Source organism: Anomaloglossus baeobatrachus, chromosome 7, assembly GCF_048569485.1.
Source record: "Anomaloglossus baeobatrachus isolate aAnoBae1 chromosome 7, aAnoBae1.hap1, whole genome shotgun sequence".
NCBI lineage: Eukaryota > Metazoa > Chordata > Amphibia > Anura > Aromobatidae > Anomaloglossus > Anomaloglossus baeobatrachus.
The window spans coordinates 271,668,173-271,679,460 of record NC_134359.1 but is presented as its reverse complement, the minus strand read 5'-3'; the positions used below and the strand labels follow the sequence as shown (position 1 = coordinate 271,679,460).

The 11,288-nt window shown below is 53.0% G+C and overlaps 2 protein-coding genes across 2 annotated transcripts; one reads left to right on the top strand and one right to left on the bottom strand.

The window, feature by feature from the left end:
* Positions 1–1,851: 1,851 nt before the first annotated feature.
* LOC142246311 (histone H2A type 1-like) lies at positions 1,852–2,238 on the bottom strand. The gene has a single exon (XM_075319345.1). The coding sequence runs from the start codon at positions 2,236–2,238 to the stop codon at positions 1,852–1,854; it is 387 nt and encodes a 128-aa protein (XP_075175460.1).
* Positions 2,239–2,563: 325 nt separating this feature from the next.
* Positions 2,564–3,006, top strand: LOC142246310 (histone H2B 1.1-like). The gene has a single exon (XM_075319344.1). The coding sequence runs from the start codon at positions 2,564–2,566 to the stop codon at positions 2,942–2,944; it is 381 nt and encodes a 126-aa protein (XP_075175459.1). The 3' UTR covers positions 2,945–3,006.
* The last annotated feature ends 8,282 nt before the right edge of the window (positions 3,007–11,288 follow it).

Sequence of the window (11,288 nt, the reverse complement as noted above, 5' to 3'; positions counted from 1 at the left end):
TAAAGGAGGAGTCGGCGGCCGTTCATCACTTGTTCTGTTCTCACTCGTCTGAAGATGTCTGGTCGCGGTAAAGGAGGAAAAGGTCTCGGGAAAGGCGGCGCCAAGCGGCACAGGAAGGTGCTCCGTGATAACATCCAGGGCATCACCAAGCCCGCCATCCGCCGTCTCGCCCGCAGAGGAGGCGTCAAGCGCATCTCCGGCCTCATCTACGAAGAGACTCGCGGAGTCCTGAAAGTTTTCCTGGAGAATGTGATCCGTGACGCCGTCACCTACACCGAGCACGCCAAGAGGAAGACCGTCACCGCCATGGACGTGGTGTACGCGCTGAAGCGCCAGGGCCGCACTCTCTACGGCTTCGGGGGTTAATTCTGCTCTATTCTGACAACACAAAGGCTCTTTTCAGAGCCACCCACATCTACCTGAAAGGCTACAATGTCCTGCTGCTGTGGGGTGAGCGGAGGGCGGATCTCCTGTGCCCTGGTGAATGCTGTTCGCTCTCACTGATCTATCATGTGGCTGATCATGTAACACCGGGATACATGATGGGGGTGGTATAGCCGAACATGGAGATATCTGAGCACAGTCCATATCCTGCTGTGCTGCGGTCACTACAGAGTAAGAAGCAAAGTTCTGCTGTGAGATGAATGTGTTAATGCCGCTTAATGATATTTTTAGGATCAGACCCGTGTGGGTGATCGGGTACAGCGAATATTCACCGGGAATAACGCTGTATGAGGCAGCTGGATAGATGGACGAACTGTACCGGGTTTATAAACTACTGTGTAATCACCGCGTCTTGGGCACATTAGTCTCGGATCGATGGCGGCCACCGAAGATTAACGATAACCCTTCAGAATAATAATGGCGGCTCATCCTCCATCCAGCGCGATCACCGTGTGCGGGGGCAGCAGGTCTGGAGGACAGGACTGCGCTGTATCCGGAGTATTGTAGAGCTGCCCCAGACCTGAACCCTCACAATATAATCCCCCCTATATGCAGAGGCGCAGGCTATAATCAGATGGACGGAGAGCAGCGATTGGGGGGATGTTCACAATAACGGCAGGAGCGTCACAGCAGCGGGAGACGGAAAAGGAACTGAAACCGAAGCTGAATACGGTGACACCAAAGGGTTAACACACGGATGAGCGCTCTTAATGACATGACGTGTATATAGGCGGAGCTAAAACGAATTTGAAATTCCCGCTCAGTGGAGACGGTTTCTTCTGTCCCTTTTCTGTGACACGTGCTCCTGCCTTCTTTACAGTTTGTCCTGCTGCTGTGGGGTGAGCTGACTGCCGATCTCCGGTGCATGCTGTAACTGTCACTGATCTGTCATGTGTCTGATAATACAGATAAGTCCGGGGTGTATAATCCAGTACAAGTGTCTCCTTCCCGTATTTAACTCATTACTGGCCAAGTATCGGCCGATCCCGCTCCACAATAGTACCCGTTCCCCTGACCTATGGCGACTGTGAGAAGAACGGGTATTATTGTACCCCCCAAACCCCTGCAGCGCCCACATCCTGCTAGAACATACGAGGTGATCGGGCAGATCTACCTGTATCCATAGTTCCAGCTGCGCATGACTGTGACCCTATTTAGCGGGGAAGTTTGTGACTTCTGTAAAATTGCTTCTAGGTAGCCACACTAAGTTATATGAAAACCCGGCGTCTCCACTTCACGGCAAAGACAATAAATCTCTGTCCTCAGCACAAGACCCTCCCTCCCCTGTATATAGACAATCCGATAAGTTCAGACATCGGCCGATATCAGCGGAACCAGCTCTGATGAGGAGGATGTGGTGGCTCTTAGAAGAGCCTTTGTGTTGTGGATGATGCGGGGTCAGCGGCGTCACTTGCTCTTCTTGCTGCTCTCGGTCTTCTTGGGCAGCAGCACGGCCTGGATGTTGGGCAGGACGCCTCCCTGGGCAATGGTCACCCCACCCAGCAGCCTGTTCAGCTCCTCGTCATTGCGCACAGCCAGCTGCAGGTGCCGGGGGATGATGCGGGTCTTCTTGTTGTCCCGGGCAGCATTGCCGGCCAATTCCAGGATCTCAGCGGTCAGATACTCGAGCACAGCGGCCAGGTAGACCGGAGCGCCGGCGCCCACTCTCTCGGCGTAATTGCCCTTGCGGAGAAGCCTGTGCACACGACCAACCGGGAACTGCAGTCCTGCCCGGGATGAGCGGGTCTTGGCCTTAGCGCGGGCCTTCCCTCCTTGTTTGCCGCGTCCAGACATCGCTGCGTTTTCAAAGATCAGCAGATAAAGAACTGTAATGTGACGCGTGTGCGGCTCCGGAGTGTTTTATAAGCGGCTGCTCCGCCCTCCTCTCCTGTCATTGACTGAATCTGAAGTCAGCCATGGAAATGAGACTTGTGCATCCACCAATGAGCTGCAGGGGCGGTGATCATGACGTTTCCACAAGTCACATGCCTTTTTCACCTAATGGAACAGCGATGTGGCATCAGTGCTCATTTGCATGGCCGGTCTATAAATACGGCCGCTCTGGGAGGAGCAGGATCATTATTGTCTTCTCTTGTGGCGAGATCTTTCTGTTCTTATCATGCCTGATCCCGCCAAGTCCGCCCCAGCCGCCAAGAAGGGCTCCAAGAAAGCCGTGACCAAGACTCAGAAGAAGGACGGCAAGAAGCGGAGGAAGAGCCGGAAGGAGAGCTATGCCATCTACGTGTACAAGGTGCTGAAGCAGGTGCACCCCGACACCGGCATCTCCTCCAAGGCCATGGGCATCATGAACTGCTTCGTGGGTGACATCTTCGAGCGCATCTCAGGGGAAGCCTCCCGCCTGGCTCATTACAACAAGCGCCACACCATCACCTCCCGGGAGATCCAGACCGCCGTGCGCCTGCTGCTGCCGGGAGAGCTGGCCAAGCACGCCGTGTCCGAGGGCACCAAGGCCGTCACCAAGTACACCAGCGCCAAGTGATCACCACCGCTGCTCCCATCCTCCACACCACAAAGGCTCTTCTAAGAGCCACCACATTGTCTACAGCAGAGCCTGATACTGGAGAAACTGGGTATACAGCACAATAACGCGGTATATAGTGTTATAGTGGGAATATAAAGGACCTTTTATACAGATGTATTGCGTAATATTGCGGTTCACAGTCCTAGATTAGGAATATCCTGCATTATACAGAGCTATGGGGGTATACGGCAATGTCAGTATACACAACCATTTTGAGATTTACGGGTGTATGGAGAAAACTACTATATGGGGGTACTAGAAAACTGGGAACATGACGGGCAGTAACAGGTTAACACAGTGTCTATGGGCGGAGCCAGAGCCTTACTGACTGCTGATTGGGTGAACGTTAAATTTGAAATTCCCGCCCTATGGCTGAGAGTTTCCGCTCTTTGTTCTCGGTAACACGCGGTGATTCGGTTTATTTCCTCTTCTCAGGCCGGGAGTGATTGATCTGTCCGCACTATATTGCTGTATACTGCGCTGTATGGACTTTGCATATTCTACTAATACTGGACTGTTTGGAGTAACACTGAATATTACTATGAAAGCTTTATATGGGTGTAAAAAGTACAATATGGGAAGTAGACAACATGGAAGGTGCACAGCAGTATATGGCCCTGTATGGATGTATATGAGGAGCTCTCAGGAGTATATGGGGGTAAACAGACCTGTGTGTGGCCCTGCTGTGTAATTATACAACGTGAGGCTGTAGACAGGAGCGGATGTGGTGATATTCGGGCTGTGATCTCCGGTGACCTGATTGCCGGACTGCCCTGCCGCCGTGTCCCGCAATCCGGCAGAGGTGACCGGCGGTCACACATGATACCCTGGGAGTCTCCGGGTGTGAACTCCGGTGGCTTCAGTGACGTCACCGCTCCTCACAGAGCTGCGGAGGGAATGAGGGTGTGCGTCTATTTTATTTCAAATAAAGGATTTCCCTCATGTTTGTGTTTATTTCTTTTGACTTCTAGGGTTGATTATAGGGAGTCTCATGCGCCTCCCCATTAATATCCTTCATGCAGCTGTTTTTTGTCAAATCACAGCTGATATTAACCCATTATATTGCCACCGCATCAGGGCAAGCGGGATGAGCTGCTGCATCTAATGTTATATACCAATTCTGGGGCGGCTGAAGGCTGATATTATCAGGCTGGGAGGGGCCAACAGCCATGGCTCTTCCTTCCCTAGTAAAACCAGCTACCTGCTTTACCTCGGCTGGTTATCAACAATGAGAGGACCCCAAGACACTTTTTTTTCCATTATAAAAATCTGTAGAGCAACATCTGGAAAGCTAAAATATGTAAACCTGAATTATAGGAATTTTTGCCCTGCATTACTGCTACTGGAAAAAAATGAGATACTTGGTTTTAAAAATTGGCCAATTTGTGTAACCCCGACAGTCAAAGACAAGGCGGAGTACCACTCTTCTGTCTCATTCTTTTTCCAAAAGTAGTAATGCAGTGCCAAAATCTCTATTACATGATTACATAGTTTAGCTTTCCATTTGCTGCTGTACAGATTTTTGTAACATTAAATTTTTAGTGTGCTTCTGTTCACACCTAGTGGATGTGCTGTCAGTCTTTTTATTAGTATTTTTTTTACATTATTTAATAAAAAACCTGCATGGGATCCTCTCTATTTTTGATAATCAGCCACTGTAAAGCAGACCGCTGGGGGTTTGCAGCCTGCAGCTGCTGTATCTCAGCTGGCTCTAATAAATACGGCAATAGCCCAAGTCTTATTTGTTTGTTTTTTCTTCTTCAGTGGTGAGCCACCAATCACAGCTTTATCAATACTTGACGTGGCTGTGATGGGCCGGTAGTGCCACATAGGAAATGCTTCCTGATTGGCTGCTCTGTATTCTCTTTATTCAGATCATAAACCTAAAGAGGAGCCAGACATACCGGTAAAAGCCAGTGTACCGGTGCGAGACCCGAACACCCAAGTGCCCAGTGTGACTCCCAAACTTTACAGTTCAGGTTCGCTCTTCCATAATTAAGAACTATCCTGATTGGCTGCACTTTGCAAAACAAGAAAAATCCACCAGTGCGATCCCCCATCACTAACAGCAACATATGGACCCATACAGCTGTATAGGGAGGCTATACATCGCTATATGGGGTGTATGTGTGGTGCCCCTGAGGCTTCAGTCACCACAAGGTACTACGCCTTACCAGAGGTGCAGTATTCATCCCGGGTAAGGAGGAGGTCAGTGCTGGTCATTCACAATCCACAAACATACATAAGCCAGTTGCCCTCTCACCAGGACGGGGTTAAGGTAGGGTCATTTCGGACGGTCACCACATTGACTGGGGCCTCCCACCCACTAGCTCAGGTGCTCAGGTGGGCGGGGCAACTGATCTGGGGAGAGAGGAGCCACATACAGCAGTCTATAAACCAATGGAAACCAAGTGAGATGCAGGAGAGCACGATCGTTGAGGGGAGAGCTCATATCTCCCTCAGGACTGGCGCACATCTCGAAGCCCTAGGCTGGTGGGCACTTCATGGCATGCCAGCAGAATTCATTGGGCAGAAGATTTCAAGTCTTCTGGCCTACAACAGTGCCCTGGGCAAAGCAGCACATAGAGCCAGGAGTCATGACCAAAGGGCGACCCCCATCAACGGGCTCGGACTGCCTGCTATACGAGACGGGGAACATAATCACCCCCAGGACTCGGATCCCAGCGTAGCTCCAAGCCACAGGGATTCGCACAACACAGTGCAGGGAGGAAGGACTCACGGAGCATCCCACTGGTTCTGGCCTCCGAACTATCCGGGATTGGCTGGAGCCCATCACAGCGGAGTCTGGCAGTCCAACGACAGGAGCAAATCATTCAGTAAACAGCTTAAACTGCAACCGCTCTGTTGTCTGATCCATTCCGCGCACTGCGCTCTCGCACATGGTGAACAGCCACTCCCAAGCTGGGGCCTAGTTCTGCCTGTGGAGAGCTGCAACACCTAAGCTGCGTCACCATCTGCCCCAGAAGAGAGAGACATTCTGCAGCGGCCGCATACCACAGGTGGCGTCCCAAATAACTACTACTCTCAACATCCCCAACCAACCCCTTCATCTTTTATAGACAGCGTCGGGGTCACGGAACCGGGCCAGGCCGCTGTGACGGGTAAGGGTACTTTCACACTTGCGTTAATTACCTTCAGTCACAATCCGCCCTTTTGGAAAACAGCGGAATCCGTTAACAGATTCCACTGTTTCCCATAGACTTGTATGGATGACGGATTGTGCCAAAAGTACCTGCTTTGCTTCCGCTGGACGATGCTGCGTTGCTTCCGCCGGGCGGAAGGAACGCATCATGTAATGTTTTTTGAGCGGTGGAAACCTTTATTTTTCACTGTGCATGCTTTTTTTTTTTTTTTAATCACAGAAACTTTATTTTGTCTCTCAGCGGCCGAACGTTCAGCTGATCGCCCGACGGGCAGCTACTGAGAGCGATCAGCTGAGCACTCAGCAGCCGGCTATTGAGAGCGATCAGCTGATCGCCCGGCGCCCGGCTATTGAGAGCGATCAGCAGAGCACCCGGCAGATGGCTTTTGAGAGCGATCAGCTGAGTGCCCGGCAGCCGGCTATTGAGAGCGATCAGCTGAGTGCCCGGTAGTTGGCTATTGAGAGTGATCAGCTGAGAGCCCGGCGGCCGGCTATTGAGAGCGATCAGCTGAGCACTCAGCAGCCGGCTATTGAGAGCGATCAGCTGAGAGCCCGGTAGCCGGCTATTGAGAGCGCTCAGCTGAGAGCCCGGCGGCCGGCTATTGAGAGCGCTCAGCTGAGCACTCAGCAGCCGGCTATTGAGAGCGGTCAGCTGAGCACTCAGCAGCCGGCTATTGAGAGCGATCAGCAGAGCGCCCGGTAGACTGCTTTTGAAAGTGCTCAGCTGAGCACCCGGCGGCCGGCTATTGAGAGCGATCAGCCGATTGTTCACCGTAGTCTGCTGCCGGTAAAACAAGAAAAAAAAAAAAGCTTTCCGTTGTTTTGTACGATCCGTTTTATCCGAGGGGCCATGATATGCAACGCATCCATTGCATCCGTCACACAACGCAATGCAAAGGATGCCGTTGAACGCCAGTGTGAAACTAGCCTAACCCTCCCCCACAGACCCTGTGGGCGCGTCATATATACTTGTATATTTCCCACTTGAGGTTTCACATATGTTATGAGCAGTGTGAGGGGGGCAGGTTTTAGAATGGTGTCACTTTTCGGTATTTTCTATCATCTAGGCCTCTCATAGTCACTTCAAATGTGATGTGGTCACTAAAATAATGGGATTGTGAATTTTGCTGGAAAAATGAGAAATTGCTGATGAACTTTGAACCCTTCTAACAAAAAAAAAAAAAGTTTCAAAAATTGCGCTGATGTAAAGTAACATGTGGGGAATGTTATTTATTAACCATGTTTTGTGACAATAGTTCACCAAAAAACAATCTCAGAATCGCTGGGATCCGCTGAAGCTCCAGAGTTATAACCTTTGAAAGTGACGCTTGTCAGAATTAAAAAAAATGGCCGGGTCAGGCAGGTGAAGGGGTTAAGGTCTGGCAAAAACAGAACATGTGCAAGTTCGCACATCACTTATTGCAAATAAGCAAATCTATATAGTACTATATACTCTTCATATAGAGCTGTCTACTCCTCATATACTGCTGTGCTCCTTCCATATAGAACTAAATATCCTCCATTCATATAATACTATACACTTCCATATAGTGCTGTATGTGTAATGTCCTGGAGGTGGATTCACGGGACCGTGAACCGGACTCCCCCAGAGAGGCAACCCGGAGCTAACCCCTATACAGGGACTGTCCGATCACCCCACCAGAGGGCCTAGAGGCACGGTAGCCGGAAAACTAGGGGTACGGAGTCGGAGTCCTTCAAAAGGTCTGCACAGGAAATGTCTATTAGTCCAAAGGGAACCGTAGGCAGGCCGGATGTCTGGAACCGGGTTCAGGTGCAGAGTAGGAACAGCAGACGGGGTCCGGATCCCGCGAGATGTGCAGGCTGAAGTTAACAGGTGGAATCGGGGACCGGTGACGGGATTAGGCTGAAGGAAGACGGTGGGATCCACAGCAGACAGTCACCAGGACACTTCCTGGGGAATCAGCAATCTGGACCAGGTCAGGACGGCAGACGGGCTCTGCGGAAGAGACCGTGTTATTCTGGAGACAAGACACAGAGGGACCTGAACACCTAGCTATGGAAACACATTGAACAGGCGCCTTACCTGGAAAGGGAAGTCTTAAATACTCTGCACCTGTATCAGCCATATCCTGCTCCCGGGATGCTGGCCCTTTAAGAAGAGGTGAGTGAGCGCGCCCACACCTTAATGCGCATACGCGAGGCCCGAGTGCAGGAGACCTGTGCAGGAAGCAAGGAGGAAGTTGAAGGAGATGCAGGGGAGCCAAGCAGAGAGTCATGGGTCGCAGGGGGAGGCCGGGACAGGTGAACGGAAGGCACGGAGGACACACAGAAGGGGAGTGAGAGGGACCGCCGCGGGCAGGAAGAGGGGGACCGCCGCGTGCAGGGAGACCGGAGCGGTGAGTCACAGGCGGTGCCGGGGCCCGAGAAGCGTGACAGTACCCCCTACCTCACGCCCCCTCCTCGCAACCGGGACAAGAATGCCGCGTAGCAGAGGAGCAGCAATGTTCTCCCGGGGTTCCCAGGACCGGTCTTCGGGACCGTAGCCCTCCCAATCAACAAGGAAGAACTGCTTACCCCGCACTTTCTTCATGGCCACTATGTCTCTTACCGCATATGTGGCACCCTGGACCCCAGGGGTCACAGTACATAACACCACACACACACACCCCTCCCCTGGTAGGTGACAACAGTCAACCAAAAACCCTTGTTGCCACCCTCCAGGCTTGATGTCCACATCAGGTGGGGCGGAGCCAGGCGGTTGACCCCGCCCACCGAGGAGTTCACAGGCCTGGAGGCGGGAAAAGTAGTGCAGTTCAGTTGGGAGTCAGTGAGTAGTGGAAGTGAGAGGAGTAAGGACTGTGTGTGTCTGGGTTGGAGCCCAGGCACAATCAGGAAGGTCAGCAGACAGTGGTGGCCGTCTGCAGGAGTGGGTGGAGGTCAGCGGAACCGTAGGATCGGGGTCGGGCGGTGGCCTGCCGGTACCAAACCGGGGAGCGGATCAAAGCCAAGCACCAAGGCAGGGTACTCAGACCCTGACCAGGCTAGGAGCTGCCGTAAAGGTCAAATTATCTGATTGCGGTCTGGACCTCAGGGGTTCATTCCCACCTAAGTCCCGTCAGAAGGCAACAGCCCAACCCGTCCGGATAAGCGCCGCTGCCAAGGGCCAGAGATCCAAGGGCCAGCGCCTGCGAGCAAAAGGGGCTCTCCCGACTCTTACACGCCGGGGAGCGGACTACCCGTAGGAAGCCATAGGAGTCAAACACACTTACACAGGTGCAGGAAAATGACAGCCACCATCAACCCGTCCGGGGAAAGTGAGAACACCGCATCCGGCTGTGGGCCCCGTCCATCCAGCGTTTGGTTTACCAGAGACTCTGTCCTTCTGTGTCTGAGTGAGTACAACAGTGCCATCCGGCACCGCGCTGCACCGCAACATTGCACCCGCGCCCACGCTGCCTCCCCGCATCGGCACCTGCACCCGTTCCTCCTCCACCCTACCCCTCCCCAACCGGGGCCCCGGGACCAACAGCCCCTACCCACGGAGGGGTCAACACCTCAGCTGCTCTCCGCCATCGCTCTCGGGATCCTCCGTCACCAGCAGCGGTGGTGCCCGCCATCACCACAACCCGTGGGTGGAGTCACGACCGACATCCCCAAACAACCTCCCCCTTTTCACTCGTGGGCGAGGAGGCACTGCTCAAACCTCCGTGTCCGGCCCCGTGCTCGAGCCACCGAGGAGCAGAAGCACCGGACCCGAGCGCCAGTGATCCTAGGCGAGCTGCGTTCCTGACCCCTCCGCCCACGACACATACACATCGTCGTCAGCAATAGGAGGAGGAGGAGTACCGGTATCAGAGGAGAAGGGACCAAAGATGACTGGCTTGAGCAAGGATACGTGGTAGCAGTTAGGGATTCAAATCGTGGCTGGGAGCTGAAGTTTGTATGAGACCTCGTTGATCCTTTTGACGACAGTGAAAGGACCGATGTACCGCTGACCCAACTTAAAAGATTGAATCTTCAACCGGACATATTTGGAGGCAAGCCACACCAAATCCCCAGGAGAGAAGCGAGGAGGGTCAAGGCGTCTCTTGTCCGTATGCTTCTTTATCTGGGCGGAAACACGTTCAAGGGAGGTTTTGACAGAAGTCCCTGGACAGGGCATCTGCAGCGGGCACATCAGACGTGGAGGATACCGGTAATGGGATGGGAGGCTGAAGACCGTAGACAACATAGAAGGGAGAGCTGGAGGAGGATTCACTGACGTGATGATTATGGGAGAACTCAGCTCAAGGGAGTAGCGTGGACCAGTCGTCATGATGGACGTTGACATAGTGTCGAAGGAAGGAAGTCAGGACCTGGTTGACATGTTCGACTTGGCCATTAGACTGGGGATGGTAGGCCGAGAAAAAGTCCAGAGACACTCCCAGATGTTTACAGAGCGCCCTCCAGAAGCACGAGGTGAACTGAGTTCCCCTGTCGGACACTATATGCAAGGGAAATCCGTGCAGCCGGAAGATGTGCTGAATGAAGGCATCGGCGAGTTCTGGAACAGAGGGTAGGCCGACCATGGGGACGAAATGAGCCATCTTGGAGAATCAGTGCACCACGACCCAAATGACTATATATTCTGAAGATAACGGCAAGTCCGTGATAAAATCCATGGCAATGTGTTGCCATGGAATGGAGGGAATCGGTAGAGGCTGGAGACATCCATAGGTCAGGTGTTTGGGCGTCTTGTTTCGGGCACAGGATGGACAAGCGTAGATAAAGGAGACGACATCCTTATGGAGAGACAGCCCACATCACCGCACACATCCCGACACTACCGCCTACATCACTGCACACATCCCGACACTACAGCCCACATCATCACCGCACACATCCCGACACTACAGTCCTCATCATTCCCGCACACACACCGGAACTACAGCACCCATCATCCCCTCACACGCAGGCACTACCGCACCCATCATCCCCGCACACGCAGGCACTACCGCACCCATCATCACCGCACACACACCGGCATTACCTCAGTGACGTCCCCGCTGACAGTGCAATTCACTTCAGTTGCTGTGTGGAGCTGATAGAGAGTGGTCGTGTTCTACTGCCACTCCTGTCAGCTTCATGTAGCAGAGCTGGATGCGTCGCCGGACCTCG